This window comes from Puntigrus tetrazona, chromosome 9 (genome assembly GCF_018831695.1).
Source record: "Puntigrus tetrazona isolate hp1 chromosome 9, ASM1883169v1, whole genome shotgun sequence".
Taxonomy (NCBI): Eukaryota; Metazoa; Chordata; class Actinopteri; order Cypriniformes; family Cyprinidae; genus Puntigrus; species Puntigrus tetrazona.
The window spans coordinates 21,473,540-21,492,167 of NC_056707.1; the positions used below are offsets into that span (position 1 = coordinate 21,473,540).

Sequence of the window (18,628 nt, forward strand, 5' to 3'; positions counted from 1 at the left end):
CACATGTACATCTTTGAAGTTTTAGTCAAACCACTAATTTGTTTTATAGGTGCACCATTGGAAATTCTAAAAAATCTGGAGAGTGTTGAAGTTCCTGAGACATACTCTGGAGAGTTTGAATGTGAGCTGTCCCGTGAAGATGCTGAAGGCACCTGGTACTTTGAGAATAAAGAAATTACACCAAGCTTAAAATATGTTGTATCCTCTCGTCGTGGCCGACACACCCTGTCTGTAAAAGATGTTAGAAAGGAAGACCAAGGCAAATACACTTTTAAAGTGGGTGATCTAAAAACAAGTGCCACACTGAAGATGAAATGTAAGTTGAATTTTAAAATAATTTATATATTACTATATAAGAATTTACATAAGTGATATTTTAATAACTGTATACATTTTATTTCAGTGCGCCCTGTAACTCTGATGCAAGGCCTCTCTGATCTGACTATTTGTGAGGGTGATATTGCCCAGTTGGAGGTGCGATTCTCTCAGGAAAATGTGGAAGGAACATGGATGAAAAATGGCCAGCCCATCACTGCCACAGACCGCATTCACATTGTCATTGACAAACTTGTCCACAAACTTCTGGTTGAAAATGTCAACAGGGATGATGCTGGAATTTATTCATTTGTTGTTCCCATTCAAGACATTTCTACAAGTGGAAAACTTTCTGTCCAAAGTAAGTTGTTTTTTAATGCGGTGCATAGAAAATTAAACCTGAAATACCATACAAGAACGCAGAAATATACTTTTTCCTTTTTTCCCTCTTCACAGCAATTGAAATTATATCTCATTTGAAGGATGTTCATTCTATTGAGGGTACAAAGGCAGTATTAGAAGCTAAAATCTCTGCCTCTGATGTTGCTGCTGTGAAATGGTACCAAAATGACAAACTCCTTGTGGCTAGTGAGAGAGTCCAGATGGTTGCCAAAGGGACCAAACAGAGACTAGTTTTGAACAGGTCCTTTGCTTCTGATGAAGGACATTATAAGATGGTTGTTGGCAGAGTGGAAACAGCTTGTAATCTGACTATTGAGAGTGAGTATTTCTGTTAATGAACCAATGTAATATTGTTTTAAGTGTTTGTTTAATGTTATGTTTTATGAGTTTCCATTATTAATGAACATTTTATTTGATACAGAGGTCAGCATCATCAAGCACATGCAGGACTGTGTGTGCACTGAAACTCAGAATGTCACCTTTGAAGTAGAATTATCCCACGCTGGTATAGATGCCTATTGGACCTTCAAGAATCAGCCTCTAAAGGCTGGACCCAAATACAAAATTGAGTCCAAAGGGAAGCACTATAGTCTGACCATCATCAACACCATGAAGGATGAAGAGGGCCAGTATACATTTGCAGCAGGCGAAAAGACTTCCAGTGCAAAGCTAACTGTATCAGGTATAATTTTTTTCATTTGTCAAATATCTGTCAAGTTGATGCAGGTAATGCCTCACCATTATGTTTTTTCTTACACTAGGTGGAGCTATAAACAGACCACTCCATGATGTAACTGTAGCAGAATCCCAAACTGCTGTTCTGGAGTGTGAGGTCGCAAACCCCACCTCTGAAGGCCAGTGGCTTAAGGATGGCCACCCTGTTAACTTCAGTGAAAATGTAAGGAGTGAAGATATAGGTGCAGTCCGCCGACTTGTCTTTGTTATCACAAGACCACAAGATATTGGGGAGTACACCTATCAAGTGGCAAACTCCAAGACATCTGCCAACCTAAGGGTGGAAGGTATTTTTACTACCATTGTTTGATTCCCATTTTCATACTGAACATATTTTCCATGGTATGTAACTGATTGGAAATGTGTCTTTCACAGCTGTGAAGATCAAGAAAACACTGAAGAACCAAACAGTCACTGAAACCCAAGAGGCAGTGTTTAGTCTTGAACTCACTCATTTAGATGTGAAAGGATCCCAGTGGATCAAGAATGGAATAGAAATTGAGCCTAGTGACAAACATGAGATAACAGTAGATGGATTGGTTCACACTTTAAAGATCAAGAACTGTAACTCCCAAGATGAATCAGTCTATGGATTCAAACTGGGGAAACTCTCTGCTAATGCCAGACTGAATGTTGAAAGTAAGTTTATTGTTTGCCAAAATCAAAGACAGTATGCATTTAACAGAGACAAAAACTCTAATATTCAATTAAAATTTTCTTTTGCAGCTGTTAAGATTGTGAAAAAGCCTAAAGATGTGACTTCCCTGGTTAATGGAACTGCCTCTTTTGAGCTGAGTTTATCTCATGATGACATACCCGTTAAATGGATGTTCAAAAACCAAGAGCTGAAACCTAGTGCCAATATTCAAATTATGTCTGAAAGAAAAGCACATAAGCTGGTCATTCAAAATGTTGATGAAAGCAATGATGGAGAGTACACAGCTGTAGTTGGACATTTACAGTGCAGTGCATATTTACATGTTGAATGTAAGTAAGAATATAAGAATTCTCCAGCCTAAAGTTTTCTAATGTCTAAAATACACTGCTAACTTATTTAATATTATTTTAGCTTTGAGAGTCACAAAGCCCCTGAAGAACATTGAGGTTCCAGAGACCCATGTTGCCACATTTGAATGTGAAGTTTCACATTTTAATGTTCCATCCACCTGGCTGAAAAATGGAGTTGAGATTGAGATGAGTGAGAAGTTCAGGATTGTGGTGCAGGGCAAACTGCATCAGCTGAAAATCATGAATACCAGCAGAGATGATTCTGCAGAATACACTTTTGTATGCGGAAACGACAAAGTCTCTGCCACCCTGACAGTTAACCGTAAGTTCTTTTTCATGTTATTTGCTAAGTGCTCACCAGACATATAGCCTATTTAATTATCCAAAAGAAGCAAAATTGGTACCAAAAATCAGAATTCAGTCAACAAATGTTTCTTCCATCTCTTTCAGCTGTCCTCATCACGTCTATGCTGAAAGATCTGAATGCACAGGAAAAGGACACCATCACATTTGAGGTGACTGTCAACTATGAAGGCATCACCTACAAATGGCTGAAGAATGGTGTAGAAATACGATCCAGTGATAGATGTCAAACTCGCACTAAACAGTTCAGTCACTCACTCACAATCCGAAATGTTCACTTTGGGGATGTTGGAGAGTACAAATTCGTTGCCGGATCTGCTGAAACCGCCGCAAAGCTCTTTGTTGAAGGTAATCTTTGCTTTTCTTAGTGATTTTTAAAAAAAAATATTTATTTTGGTTTATCCATTCATTCTGATCAAGTTGTTTTGTCATGGATAATTTTAGCTCGTGTCATTGAGTTCACCAAGCACATCAAGGACATTAAAGTTACTGAGAAGAAGAAGGCCATTTTTGAATGTGAACTCTCTGAGCCCAATGTCCAAGTGACATGGATGAAAGATGGTCAGGAGCTTGAAATTTCTGAAAGGTACTGCTGATTTTCACAATTTTTTTTTTACATTATCACCTGTCTCTGTTAAGTTCATTGTCTTGATGGAGATATCATCTTTCACCATTTAGGTACAAAGTCTCTACAGAGAGACATATGCATCGTCTTATGATCCAGACTGTGCGCATGTCTGATGCCGGTGAATATTCTGTGGTTGCTGGATCTAGTGTATCAAAAGCTACCCTCACAGTTGAGGGCAAGGATGTGCGTATCAGTGAACCTGCTGAGAAAGAAATCACTGTAAGTACCAGACTGTCTTAATTGTTAAGTACTGATAAACAGTGATCATCCCATCAAACATTTTATTAAATTGCTTTTTTAATTTAATTCAGGTGCTTGAGAAACAACGAGCTACATTTGAATTCGAAGTCAATGAGGATGACATTGAAGGTCGTTGGCTAAGAAATGGAGTTGAGATCCAGTTTTCTGTAGATCAGCGTTTCAACTATGCCATTATTAGAAAAATTCACCGCTTGACAATCACAGAAACCTACAGAAGTGATGCCGGAGAATACACATTCATTGCTGGAAAGAACAGAAGTGTTGTGACCCTACATGTTAACAGTGAGTTTAAATTTAAGCACTTTTCTTTTGTTAGAGCCAACTGTCAAAATACTTATTTAATTGACATACAGTGATAAACAGTTTTATATATGCAGTACTGAGGTAACTGGATAACATAATTAGATTTTTAGAGCGTAACAGTAATGTAAGACATTTACATCAGAAATTTCATTATTTATTTCCTGGCAAATGCATTTCTCTCTGTATGTCTATTATTTATTCTCATACAATGTTAATTCATTGTTCAGTCCCTGAGCCTCCTCAAATCATCAGACACATGGAGCCCCTGTCTGTTGAAGCTGGAAAACCTGCACGTTTCTCTGTGGAAGTGACAGGAATTCCTCAGCCTCAGGTATCCTGGTATAAGAACTCTCAAGCACTGTCTTCTGGGTTCAAGTGCAAGTTCCTGAGGGAGGGAAATGAGCACACACTCCTGCTTATTGAAGTCTTCCCAGAGGATGCAGCTCAGTACAATTGTGAAGCTAAGAATGACTATGGAGTAGTCACAAGCTCTGCTTCACTTAATGTGGAAGGTAAAGAAAAACACGTGAAAAAAACCCTAAATGAATTTTAATTATTTACAAAATTTATTTACTTATGCTTTACTACTTATGCTTTACTCAGTTCCAGAGGTTGTTTCCCCTGACACTGGAGCACCACTGTCACCTCCTGTTGTCATAACACCAATACGCAACACCACTGCCATTGAAGGACAATCTGCTAGATTTCAGTGCCGTGTCTCAGGGGAAGGTGAGATGAGTTAAAAAAATTATTATGGGTTATTAAAGGTTCATATTTTTGTTTTGGGAGTACCCAACAACAGGTTAACATGCATGCAAGGTCAAAAAATATGCATATATTTGTTCAATGACTCCTAAATGATTTGTTTAATGATACATTTTCCCAAACCCCTCCCCTGAGTGATGTCAATCTGCATTGATTTGTTGACTTAATTTAAAGCAGTATCTGTGAGCTTTTAATGCTCCAATAGCGGCATCTAGTGGCAATGAATCAATTTGCATTTTAATTCAGACCAATGCGAAAATTTAGTCTGCGTTCCAATGTGCATGATATCCACCCTAGATTTTATGTGATGTTAGTAATTTTCAATACTAATTAGTGCAGATAGGGTGAATAATATGCACATTAGGACACAAGGCAAGGTTTCCCTACTTGTACAACAAGTGGGCGGGCAATATGTAAATATTTCACTTTGACGTCACCATGAAATGGCGTGGTGTTATACACTGCATTAAAAGGTCATTTTCAAAAATCCATAATAGGGAAACTTTACTTAAAGTCAATGCTTATTTTTCCGATTTACTCTTGTTTAGATCTGACGATTACTTGGTATTGCAAAGATAAGGAGATCAAACAGTCTGATATATTCAGAGTGTCTCAGTTTGATGAAAACTGTCAGCTGGAGATCACCCATGTTTATCCTGAGGATGAGGGCGAGTACACATGTGTTGCTCGTAACTCGGCAGGAATGGTTTCATGTTCTGCTGTACTGAAAGTGGAAGGTGAGTTAAAACTTCTTATCAAACCAAAAATTGCAAACTAATTAAAAAAAAACAGTGACTTCAGTGATGTATGTACTGTATGTATGTATGTTTTTGTAGTAATTATTAATGATATTGGTGGTGTTTTGTCTGTTAATTAGGGCTGTTAATGCTAACAATGATTACTAAAACAGTTGTTTAAAAAAAACTGATTGAGCAATTCAGAGCGAGTTAGAACTACATAAACACACAAGGGATTAGCTGAACACTGGTTTATCAGTGAATTCTTGAACATATTGGCATTTCATCATTTATAGATATATTAAAAGCAGAGAACTGTTTTTTTTTTTTTTTTTTAGAGTAAGTTGAGTAAAATGCACTGTTGCATAATTTTTTGCTATGAGTGTCATCCACAAAAACTGCTGAATGTTTTTACTTTCTTCAAAAAAGGAACTGAATTAATGCATTAACAAAAAAAACAAAACATGAGATACTCCATCCTGAAGTTGCTGAAACAGCCCTATTGTTAATACAGAACAATTATGCCACCCAAATGTGATAATAGAATAGGTTTTGTACAAACAAACCTCAAGGCTGCACTGTAGTAATTAGTTGCGGAAAAATCAATACTTCCTTTCAGGACAAACCCAAATTACGGACTATACAGCCGAGTCTCAGTTGCAAGCCACATCCAGTCTCTTCACAAGCATTATGACTGCTCAGAAGGAACCTTTTGGCCAAAGGCCCACTTTTATTCAGCCTATTGTGAGCTGTGAGGTTGCTCACGGAGAAGTGGCTAGATTTCATGCTTGTGTGTCTGGCATGCCAAAACCAGAGATAAGTTGGTTCCATAACCACCAGGCAATAAAACCTACCAAAAATGTTGTCTTTCATTTTGATGAAATGACAAACACCGCTACGCTAATCATAGTTGATACTTTTTCTGAGCATGCTGGACAGTACACTTGCAAAGCAGTCAATATCGCAGGAGAGGCAGCTTGCTCAGCCAACCTTGCTGTAACTGAAGAAGGTAACTGAGATCAAAGTAATTTGTTTTTTGATTAACAGATCACAATTAATTCACATCATTCTTTTATTTAAGCCTCTCAAATCAAGTGAATTTCCTGATCACCTTCACTAACTACACTTTATGAAACCTCATCAGTGTTGCTGAAGAAGTTGTGTCATACAGTGCTCTCTTGGTGTCGGGCTGGCAAATGCATGCCTTTTCAAACTCTTGTTTCACCTCTTTTAAAAATTTTTTTCATTTGTTTTACACGCAGATTGGATTATTGCTACAGTGACCTTTCCTTGGATTTTGTATGTTGTAGGTGACATATTTAGTTAACTGTTTGTTGTTAATTCATGCGTATTACTCTATTTTACAGTTACAAAAAAGCGAGAGGACATTGAAGCAAAAATTGAGGAAGAGGTCAAAGGTAGGCTCTTAATTTCAGTATTAACTTTTAAATAATGATGTCTCTTTGTAAAACTATTACATTTAACATTTCTGAGCATATTGTATTGCATGCGAACAAATCCTCTTTAATGAGAACAACTTTCATATGTTACTGTTGGATATGTGTATGGTTGGAATCAAGTGATTTTGGATAGCAAGCAATTTGGTTGGTAAAATGCTTGCTGTGAAGCACTTTTGCAAAGTTTTGCATCTGTCCATTCCCCTTTGAAAAGCATGAAGGATATGGTGGTACTTGGTTGTTTTAGAAATAAGAGGTGCAGGATGAATGTCATTTAAAAGTTCCAGACCACAGGAAATTCTGTTTTAAAAGATATGGAAGTAGCCACATCTTTTAATTGCTTCTTTGTTTCTTGCATCTGGAACACCTTCCTGCAAATATTTCTTAGACTGGCTTGCAGATAGCGGTATGTGATTAATGTTGTTTGCTTTTTAAAATAACATGGTACCTGTAAACTATATTAGTTCGAATAAACGCCTTCTCAAAGAAATCTAGAGCTGTTTTAATGACCACACTCTTTTTTTATCAATAGAGAAGTGATGTTTCTCTGTATGTATGAAAGATTTCCGTCATTCTAAGGATTAGAAAGGGCGTTTATTCATCATTCTGCAAGTCAGGTAAGGAATATTTTAGGATATTTATATACACCAAGTTAAATATGTAAGAGGCTCTTTTGCGAAACAGATCAGCATTATTTGGATACATATTAATGCTTTGAAAAGAAATTTATGCTTTGAAGAACTGTCCACAGAAGAAGGAACAAAACATCAAGTGATTTTCGTGTCAGAATCTTTAATAAAGACTCAAGTCTTGCGTTTATTCGAACAAATATGGTGAGTGAATTTGTTTTTTATGGCTTTGTGACTTGATGCATGCTTTAATATATCTATTAATATTCTATTTGAAATATACTTCAGTTTATTTAGCAAACTGTGCATTTTGTTGAAATTTGTCTCCTTTTTTTCCAGAGTTGTTTTATAATGAAGGAGCTGAACACTTGGAAAAAGGAGGACCACAGTGTGGTGCATTTTCAGACCCTGAGGAAAGTTTAGATCAAGGTCTTGTAGCCCCATCTGAAAACATTAAACCCTCCTTCACCAAAAAGCTGAAATTTCAGTCTGTTGTGGAGGGTGACACTGCAGCTTTTAAGTGCAAGCTAGTTGCAATGCCACCTCCAACAATATTGTGGTTTCATAATAACAGACAAATACAGAAGGAGCACCATCGTAAAGTAAATACAATGAGTAAAATGCATATGCATGCAACCAGTTTAACAATTGAGGGGATTAAGGAAAAAGATTCAGGCAGTTACAAAGTCATGGCAATAAACACTGAAGGATCTGCTGAAACCACAGCATCACTTCTTGTATCACTGAGGGAAGAGCAAGATGTTACGTACTTCAGTCATTCTAGATCTTCAAGCAAAGCCCACTCAAGCTCAGATTCATTAGCTGATTCAACAAAAGAAAGAAAATTTAGAGTCGATCTAAGATGTGTTGGTTCTCCTTTTGATAAAACATCTAAAGGGCAAACAAAGGGACGTCATAAATCAAAAAGCACTCTTTTCCGAACAATGTATTTTAGAACTTCATCTCCTTCAAGAACAGAGAGAGAAAGCAAGTTTGAGACAGCATCCGAACGTGCACGCTCTCCAACTCTGATGTATGAGAGATACGAGAGGTTCAGCGATCGATACAGTGATATATACTGTGACAGATTCACAGGTCGAGACAGATACAGTGATAGGTTTAGTGACAAATTCAGTGACCGGTGTAGTGATAGGTACAGCGACAGATTTAGTGACACAGACAGCCTTCATGGAGAGGTTAAAGCAAAACTCAATCTGTTACAAAAGGCTGTCAAAAAGAAAAAGAGACTTTCTATATCTACAATGTCTTCATCTGAGTTTGAAGTGGAATCAGTTACAAGTGAGCCTTGTTACACAGATTACGTTGAGAGACTGAGAGTCAAGCCATCTACTTTGCCTGAAATTCAACATGTCGTTCGCCCTGGTGAGGGTGAAAGTGGTAGAGGTTCAGCAGAATATCAGAGCAGACTGGAGAGAATTACTGGACTCAGCTCCCAGTCAGCAGAGCGAAGAGTCAGACACTCTTTTGAACCTCAGTCGAGATCTAGGGCACTTCGAATGATGAAGGGTGAACTCCCTCTAGAAGAAACTTTAAGAAAAAACGTCCAGGTTGATGTATCCGATGCACAGATAGAGCAAAGGATCACATCCAAAGGAAAGTCAGGAAAGGAGATGGAATATGATGTTTTAGCACACAAAGATGATGCTAGCCTTAGTCAGTGGGATGATGAGGTACAGACTAAGGCGAAGGAGCCATTTGTGTTGCAGTGGTTAGAAGCAGGAGAAGCTTCCAAACAAGCAAGCAATGCAAAGGAGATAAGTGCATCACATGAGGGGTCCCAAGAAAAAGAGTCTTCAAGAGCTAAGGCAGTGAAGCCAATGAAAGAAATATTCTTCAGTGATGAAGGCAAAACGGCTCCTGTACAGAAATTAGAACAGAGAGCTATGTCTGTGGAAAATGTCTTTGAGAAAAACCAAGAGAGTGAGTGCTTAGAAAGTGAAGATCAGTTCTTAGCTCAACGCATTCGAAAATGGCAACAGGATGTGCAGTGGGATGAAGAAGCACAGGTCAAGGCAAAGGAACCATTTGTGTTGCAGTGGTTAGAGACAGGACAAGCATCCAAACAAGTCAGTAGTACAATGGAGATCAGTCCATCTCAAGAGAATCCAGCAGAAAAAGAGTGTGCAAGAGCAAACATAGTGGAGGAAAAATTTCTTGCTGATGATGGTCTGCAACATGAAAGTAAAAAAGCTCCCTTAAAAGAATTAGAAAAGAAACCTATGTTTGTAGAGAACATCCTTGAGAAAAATGTGGAGGGTGATCACTTAGAGAGTGAAGATCAGTTCTTAGCTCAGCGTATGCGAAAATGGCAACAGGATGTGCAGGTTGATCAGGCAGAATCTGTTGTGCCCCGAAAGTCAGACAAAAAAGGCTCTTATCATGAATCTTTGGGTAAAGTTCATAATGAAGAAGTAGCAGCTTTGAAAGCTCAAAGGGAGTCTTCATTTACAAAGACTTCAAGAACTTCATTCAAAGAAAAACGTTCACGTGAACGCTCCGGTGAGAGTGAATTACATTTATCGCGAGAAAGAATAAATGAGTTAAAAAGTGAAAGTGATCCTGTCAGTGAAAAAGAGGCATTGACACAGCGTATAATGAAATGGCAACAAGATGTTTTGACAGTGCAAGAGCAGGCTGTTGAACTGGATCCTGACTGGGGTGGTGTCACTGAGAGGGCTTTAGAAAGTGCAGCATATAAAGATGTTGAGGTGGAAGAAATGAATAGGAGGTCACCACAGAGAACAGCGAAGGAGAGGTTCTTTTGTGACGTTTCTTCTCAGTCCTATGTAACTGATAGGTCTAAAACACATAAGCAAATTCTTTCTGAAGCTGATAGTGAGAAGTTAAGAACAGAAAGTGACTATTTTGTCAGTGAGGAGGAGGCTCTAGCAAAGCGTATTAAAAAATGGCAACAAGACGTTCCAATTGAACAAGAAGAAAGTGTTGAATTTGAATCTAATTGGGCCATTGCAGAGCATGTACTATCTTCTGTTGAAAAACCAGAGACAGTGTTGACATCAACAGGGGACGTTCCGTCATATACAAAGCCTGAACAGCTTGTGACTGATAAAATTGGTACAGATGTGAGTGGAGGTATTAAAAGCCTGGGTAATGAGGATGTAGTTCAGCGGCATCATGGTAATGTAAATGCTGTGACAATGCCTAGACAGGATCCTGATGTAGTACAGCAACAGAAAACCCTCTCAAAACAAGAAATACCCAGTGTTACTCCCACAGCAGGGAAAATATCTACAAGTGTAGTAAAACCAGGAGCACCCGTATTTGTGAAAACATTAATTCCAGAGGTTGAAGTAAAGAGAGGTGAGATGACTGAACTAAGTTGCCAATTCCAGGGAGATCCCCCACCGTCTGTTTCATGGCTTAAAGATGGACATCTTATAATGAGAGACCCTGATTTTGACGTTCGTACCAAAACAACTTCATCAACACTGACCATTTATTATCCAACTATTGACCATCAAGGTCTGCTTACTTGTAATATTGCAAACAAATATGGAAAAGCAAGTACATGTTGCATATTCAAAGTAACAGAAGATGTTTCTTTAAGGACAGAGATAAGACCTCCTCAAGAAGTTAAAGTAACAGAGGAATCGGTGTTCACTGAAGAAGAAATAATAGAAGAAGAACTTAAGTTAATAACAAAACCTCAGATAGACAGCAAATACACATTGCAGGTTCCTCAAGCAGTCATCCACATACCACAAACTTCAGACTCGTCTATTCATTCTTCACCAGTTGAGATCAGAATAACCGCTCCCACTCCGGTGCTAGAGATTGTTGATGAGGCTAAAGACACATTTGGTCCTGTTAAACAAACCTCAGAGTCTCCGGCTGATGATGGCATCTCTCAAGCCATGAAGCATAAGTTCACATTTTCTTTTGATGATGGTCGTGAAATTCCCCAGGTTGTTCAAGAACTAGAGAACATTAGTGCTTCAGAGGGACAGACTGCTATGCTTGAGTGCATTATAATTGGTGAACCAACACCTGAGGCCTTTTGGTTCCATGATGACATTTGTCTTGATCTTAACACCAGTAAATATAGATTTGAAGTTCAAGACAGATATTACAGGCTTTTTATTGACAATTTTACTTGTCTTGATGCTGGAACTTATAGATGTGTTGCATCTAACAAATTTGGGCAGGTTGAAAGTGTTGCTGATGTGTCTTTTGATTCTGTAACTTTGGACTCTGGATTTTCATCCATTGCCATGTCAGAGGTGGATAGCCAAACAAGATCTTTTGGCATTTCTTCGGAAATCACCAAAGTTGGAACAAAGAGTTTATCAAGTTCTTCTACATCATCTAAAGATGTTATTCAGTGTTTCACTTCAGTCAGTCCTGCTGGATTTCAAGATATTAGCAAAACCACTGATTCACATTACCCAGAGCCAGATGCTCCCAAAATCATTAAGCGCACTAAGAAACCTGCTTCAGACATGCCGGTAATAACAGGCTGTGGATTGCAGTCATCTGGGGCAGAAGTTAAAGTATCAAAATTAAAACAAACGTTTGAAGCACCAACAACTTCTATAGATGTGCATGTTGAGCCAACAGTACAACCAAAGGATGAGTCATCTTTTCCTATAGAAGATATTCCAGAGTTTTCTATTGAACCTGATCAATATGAAAAGGAACAAACAACTTCAATTCTTTCTAGTGAGGACAGGACAGATGATCTTACTTTGACTGCAGCTAAGACCTTCCAATTGAGAGCTCCCCCAGATGATACAGAGGCAGTTCTTGACAACACAAAATATACTTTAGAAACGTCAGAGATGAGAATGCCTTCTATAGAATCAAAATTATTTGACTCGCAACACTTTGTATCTTTGGCAAATGTTACTGAGGTCCAGCAGTCTCCCACTTTAGTCAGACCTCAGGCTAGATTACCAGAGAAAATTAACCCAAAATATAGTTCTGTTAGTCCTAAAACAGTTCCAGACCTCACCGTTCGGCAAAATATTACACAGGAGCAGGTATTTGTTAGTCAATGTGGCACTGACAACTCTGATAACACTGATACTATGGCAAAGTCAATGAAAATGGGCACCATTAGTATTAAGAGAGCAGAAGATGTGGACATGCCAGAGGATAACATCAGTCCAGTTGATATAAAAATGGTAGCTACAGATAGAGCAAAATCTATTAGCTTAAAATCCAAAATTGAGGTTGACAGAGCATTGCAATCTGACCCAGCAGATTACCCTTATTTAACACAGAGACAGCAATCACATCAGAAAAAACCTGCTAGGCAAGGGGTTGTTGGTGTTCCCAAACTTGAGGAAGAAGAAGTAACTTTTAGTGCTGTTTATGATTACTATAACCCACCAACTGATTGGGGAAGGCCTTTGTCGCCAGAGTCAGAAATGTCTATTGAAGTAGGTAGCACAGTGAGTGAAGATGTGGCAGAAATAGAGCGGTTTTACACACCCACTTCATCCACAGAAATTTCTCAAATTCAGAAGTCACCGGAAAATTTTCATACCCCCTCAGAGACTCCAGGGGGTCTTATGACACCTCGTGAATATCCATTTTCCCCTGTGGAACATAAGAGACCCTCAACAAGCTCCAGTGAAGATTTTTATTCTCCTGCCAAATTTCTCAGTTCTCCAGACGATGAAGGTATTGAAACAACTCCCCCTGTATTTACTATCGATGAGGGTATGATTCTTCCAGAAGGACGTGGATCACTAGTCTTGGGGACACTTCAGGAAAAGGTTCAGGGAATTCCTCCAGCTTTCCTTAAGCCACTCACAAAAAGAAGAGTTTTTGAAGGTGATTCCTTACAGTTCTGTGCTGAAGTGTTTGGACTACCCACTCCAGAAGTGAAATGGTTTAGAAACAAAACTGAGCTTAAGGCAGATGAGAGGACTAGTGTTGAAAGAGATGGTGATAACATTGCTCTGGAAATTAGGAATATTACAAAAGCTGACCAAGGGGAATATATTTGTGAGGCTCTTAATTATGTTGGTGAGGCAAAAAGTGTTGCTTTGGTTGTCGTTATATCTCAGGAAGCAAGGCAAATGCTGCCCCCTCCTGCTGTTACCCATCAGCATGTCATTGAGTTTGATGTTGAGGAAGATGAGGATCCGTCAAGGTCACCCTCTCCTCAAGAAATCTTGTTGGAGGTTGAATTAGATGAGAATGAAGTGAAAGAATTTGAAAAACAGGTAAAGATTGTCACCATTCCAGAATATACAGCTGATAACAAAAGTATGATCATATCTCTTGATGTTCTGCCAAGCATGTTTGAGGAAGGGGCTGTGGATTTTATAACGCAAGAAAGTGATGATTTAAAAATAGCTTTTGAAGTTACAGAAATGCCTCCACGGTTTATAAACCCAATTTATGACATTGAAACTCCTGAAAACACAAATGTAATGTTTGAATGTTCCTTAATGGGTATTCCCTCACCCATAGTTTCATGGTACAAAGGCAATGTAAAGATTCCTATGGATAAGAAAAAGTACATCTGTAGCTCAGATGGCGATAACCATTTTCTGAAGATTCTCAAAGCCAACACACATGATAGTGGCATATATACATGCAGAGCCATTAATGTTGTTGGTGAAACACTTTGCAGGGCGTCACTTACGGTTATGAATCCACAGGCATTCTCAGGCAAGACAAGGGGAAGAGAACTAACTGCAGTTTCTCTTGGCAGTGCAAAAGTTCAGCCTCAGAAATTTGACTTGGTTGTTGGAAACTCATCATTTGATGGAGAACAGACATCAGAGATAGAGCTTGAATTTGAGTTCCAGCAGGAATCCGATGAATCTCAGAAAGCTGTCAGACTGGTTGCAGTTACTGATAATGAGACAAGTGAGCAAGGAGAAAAATACGTTAGTATTAATTTTGATGTCTTTGCTGAACCCTCGAAAGATGAAAAAATAGAATTTAAAGGCAAGTCAACAAACACATGTAGTTTTCAGTTTCAGGTCACTGAAATCCCCCCCAAATGTATAATCCCACTGCAAAATGTCACTGCAGCTATAGGTACACCTGTAATGCTTCAGTGCTTAGTGAGCGGCAAACCAAATCCTACAGCAGAATGGTACAAAGATGGTGCTCCAGTAAAAAATGCTAGATATATTATCCAGGAGAAAGCATCAGGGCATTTCAATCTGCTTATAACAAATGTCACTCACAGTGATGCTGGTGAATTCAAATGTATTATCCAAAACAAAGCTGGTTACACTGAAACAACGTCATTGTTAAAAGTGTTTTAATTTGACATAATTTTAAAACAAATCATTGTTCATAAAACAATGTCAGAGAGGTTTGTTGTTTTGTTTACTTTGAATAGATGTAATGTAATACACATTTTTATGTATTACAGTTGTACATTATTGTGAAATTGTGTATAGAAACTTTTGCTCTATCTGCATTCAGAATTGTTGTTCAGTAGTATATATTTTAATTATTGATCCTTAATTTATTTAAAAGACCTGCTTTGATCCTCATTTACTTTTGACTATCTCACATAGTGTTCCAGTCTGTAGGGATGGTTTTAATTTGCTTCTATTTTTGTTTTTAGGGTGGTGTGCTGTATCTTTACTTTTTGGTAGTGAATTTTGTAATGAAACAAAATATTTGCTTATGTCTGCCAGCAGTATAGTTGAATTTCAAGCACAGTTTTCAAAGATCTAAAAAACATTTCTTGATAATGCATGCCCAGTATATTTGAAAGTCAAGGAAAATATTCAAGACAGAAATGTTTTAGTTCAAACTGCATGACTATTTATTTCCCATTCTGTGCCATTGTTCTGTGTGTGATCAGAAAAATAAGTAAGAAAAATAATTTGAATACTTTTTTGGAGAGTTTTTGGAGAGACTAGATTTTTCTTTCTTAATCATTTACAGTTTTGGTAAATGAGTTTTAGGATAATAATAAACATTTTTTGTTGTATAGTTTGATCATGTTTTCTTTCCCTAAAGGTAGTGGTAATTGGGTTATGGATTTAATAGGTTGTAAATAAAAAGAAGCTTAAAAGAGACAATGATATACAGTGATGATAGTTATTTTCTGTGTGTGTTTTTGTTCCTGTACCCTTCAGTTTAATTAGTTATTGTTAATTTTAGATAACAAATACAGGTGAGCTAGTCAAACCTTTACGGATAAAAAGTAAATTAGTGTGCCATCATTTCATTAGAATTACAAATGTTGGTTACATCCCATTTATTGTAATTCTGTTTACATGAAAAGTAAATAAAATTATGAAACCCTTTACTTTTATTTGCATTTTTTAAGTCTCTTAAGGGCAATGTTATGTCCGCTTCTTGACAAATTCTGAATGACCTCCATCTTTATCTTTTCTGTGATTTCTGAAGATAATTTGGTGAATCTTTAATCCCATTATTTTCATACAGAATTTTCTAGTTTGACTGTGAAGACCGAAGAAGAGGAAGAAACCTACAGCACATCACTACATTTACCTGAAAAATCAAAAACACTTGAACTCAAGCCAGAGCAAAAGCGTTTTTCTAGTTCTTTGGAACGGAAAAAAGAGAAACCTGTCTTTCAGTCCAAGCTTACACCTTCTGAAGTTAACGTTGGAGAGTCAGTTAGGTTTACTGTCACAGTATCTGGTTTTCCAAAGCCAAAAGTTCAGTGGTTCCACAATGGGAAGGTTATCACGTCTTCAACAGTTTATACGTTTGTTGAAGAGAGAGAGGAGTACACTTTAATAATAACACAAGTCAAAAAAGAGTATGAGGGAGAGTACTCTTGTACCGCCAGTAATAGATTTGGCCAAACCACCTGCAAGACATTGTTAAAGGTACATGTGAGTCAATTATCAGAAGCAGAAAAATGGGTGGAACGAATGTTCAAACTACCAGGACAACCACCGTGCTTTACCACACAAATCCAACCTGTGCAGTGTGCAGAGGGCAGTGATGTAAAGTTCCACTATAGAGTTACTGGTACTCCTTTCCCTGATGTTCAGTGGTTTAAGGGTAATTCTCAAATTAAGTCAAGTGAGATCTGTTCTGTTGTAAGTAACCCAGATGGCTCTGGCTTCCTAATCATGAATAACATCCAACAGAGAGACAGCGGACTGTACACTTGTAAGGCTGTTAATCCATTCGGGGAGGCCAGCTGCAGTGCTGAGCTGATAGTATTCCGCAAAAAAGTCTCAGTATTTCATAAACAGCAATTAGTTCAAGAGCAAAAAAGTTACAATGTGTCCATGCAGGAGGAAGCTACTGAATCTCGTTTGTACAGTGTTAGCCTTCCTGGACAGGCAGGTGCTAGTTTGCAGGGAGACCATCAGGTAATTTACACAATTGGTACAGAAGATAGGCAAATGGTAGCGAGTGAGCAAGTTGACACATTGCATGACTTGGATGTTTCCGTTGCAATTATGCACAAGGAGCAGGTGACTCATCAAGCTGCTGTATTGCAGTCTCATGAAGTTCAAGAGAGAGTCATATCTGCTTCAGTCCAGCCTCATCCAGTGGTAGCAACCCCTTTGAAACAGCTCCAGATGGCTACTATGACCTCAGCAGTTCAAGAACGCCAAGGTTTTACAGAACAGCACTTTGAACGAATTAAAAGTCCTGAGGTTACAGAGTTAGAAATTGAAAAAGAGCACCCCTCACAGGTAATGTCTGCCATAACTGAGAGTGTCACTCCACTGACGATTATCAAAGCTGAGGCATTATCAACCAGGGAAACAGAACAGATCAAGGCATCTCCTGAGCCAAAGTATCCAATATCAAGTCACCAAGTTGAAACGAAACTCCCAATTATTAAAGAACAATCACAGGTCATACCGCATACTCAGCAGGAAAAGGGCTACCAGGTTAAAGAGGGAGTTAAAATTCTATACAGTGCCATTTCAACAGAGAAGCAGCAGATCACAGAAGGACATACTAAAGAACTGCAAACACAAGAATCTACCTTTCAGACATCCGTGAAGAAAGAACCAACAAAACCAGCTGTCCTTTCAGTTAGTGAGACTGCTCAGACTTTATCAAAAGAACAGAGGTTATCGATACAGAAACCAAATGAAGAGACAGCATCTTTAATCAAAGATAGTGTATTTAAATCAGCTCTTATTGCTGAGGAAAAGCATCAACTACAAGCTGATCAGTCAAGTTTGATCCCAGGTTTAGAAAGTGCTATTTCAGTGCAGGCCCATAGAGAAGAAGATCAAGTTCTGCATTTACAGGTCATCACAGATCAGGATATTCTTCCATCTGAAGGCAGGTTCAGCAATGAGAAACCAAGCACAGAGAAAGCAGATGCTCAAAAAAGTTCTCTTCTTAAGCATACAGTGTCTGTGGATTTACAACAGACGGTGACTTGTGAGGAGTCTTCTCAGTTTTCAGCACAAGAAACAAAAATGTTCATTCAGCCTGGTAAGGAAGCTCCTGCCCCTTTGCATCTTCAGGCAGTTCAAATGGAAAATACATTGACTAAAGAAGGGATAATCTCATTGGAAAAGCCAGATGAACAGATTGCAGTACAGAGACAGGAAAAAGCCCGTCATCATGCTGCAAGCACAGAAGAGAAAAGAGAGCATACAGCAGATTATTGTAAAGATCTTGATGTGTCCGTTACAGGTGTGCAATCTGAAATCAGAAAAGAACCCAAACCTGAAAGTTTTCTTCAAGTCTTTTCAGAGCCTATGCCATTACCAAAGGAAACTCCTTTTGTAAGCGATCTTAAACAGCAGCGAGCCCTAGTACAGAAAGAAGATCACTGGAATATTGTGCATGTGCCATCTGTATCAGAGAGTCAGGATATAGAGGAGGGGCACACAGAGAATATAGGAACAATTGAGAAATTTGTGTCTAAAAGCGAAGTTGAACCTAAAATCCCATCTGAATTAATTTATGTTGAAGAAAAGGCTATCTCGACAGAGAGTAGCATTGCCCTTGAGGCCACTGAACAAGACTTTGCTGTTCAAATTCAAGAAGGACAGTCTGTTAGACAGTCTGTTTTAATGGAAGAAAAACGTGTAATCAAAGGTG

At 38.3% G+C, this 18,628-nt stretch overlaps 1 protein-coding gene across 16 annotated transcripts in view; it reads left to right on the forward strand.

Moving 5' to 3' along the window:
* The window catches only part of LOC122351533 (titin-like), a 156,162-nt gene that overhangs the window by 14,381 nt on the left and 123,153 nt on the right, over window positions 1-18,628 (forward strand). For all 16 annotated transcript variants that reach the window (XM_043248646.1, XM_043248648.1, XM_043248656.1 and 13 more), the window contains 16 exons: window positions 50-316; window positions 404-676; window positions 772-1,035; window positions 1,139-1,399; window positions 1,479-1,739; window positions 1,828-2,091; window positions 2,179-2,439; window positions 2,522-2,782; window positions 2,911-3,171; window positions 3,268-3,409; window positions 3,502-3,670; window positions 3,763-3,994; window positions 4,243-4,527; window positions 4,619-4,744; window positions 5,329-5,517; window positions 6,885-6,935. In XM_043248646.1, coding sequence (XP_043104581.1) covers window positions 50-316; window positions 404-676; window positions 772-1,035; window positions 1,139-1,399; window positions 1,479-1,739; window positions 1,828-2,091; window positions 2,179-2,439; window positions 2,522-2,782; window positions 2,911-3,171; window positions 3,268-3,409; window positions 3,502-3,670; window positions 3,763-3,994; window positions 4,243-4,527; window positions 4,619-4,744; window positions 5,329-5,517; window positions 6,885-6,935 — 3,567 coding nt within the window. The remainder of the gene's footprint in view (window positions 1-49; window positions 317-403; window positions 677-771; window positions 1,036-1,138; window positions 1,400-1,478; window positions 1,740-1,827; window positions 2,092-2,178; window positions 2,440-2,521; window positions 2,783-2,910; window positions 3,172-3,267; window positions 3,410-3,501; window positions 3,671-3,762; window positions 3,995-4,242; window positions 4,528-4,618; window positions 4,745-5,328; window positions 5,518-6,884; window positions 6,936-18,628) is intronic.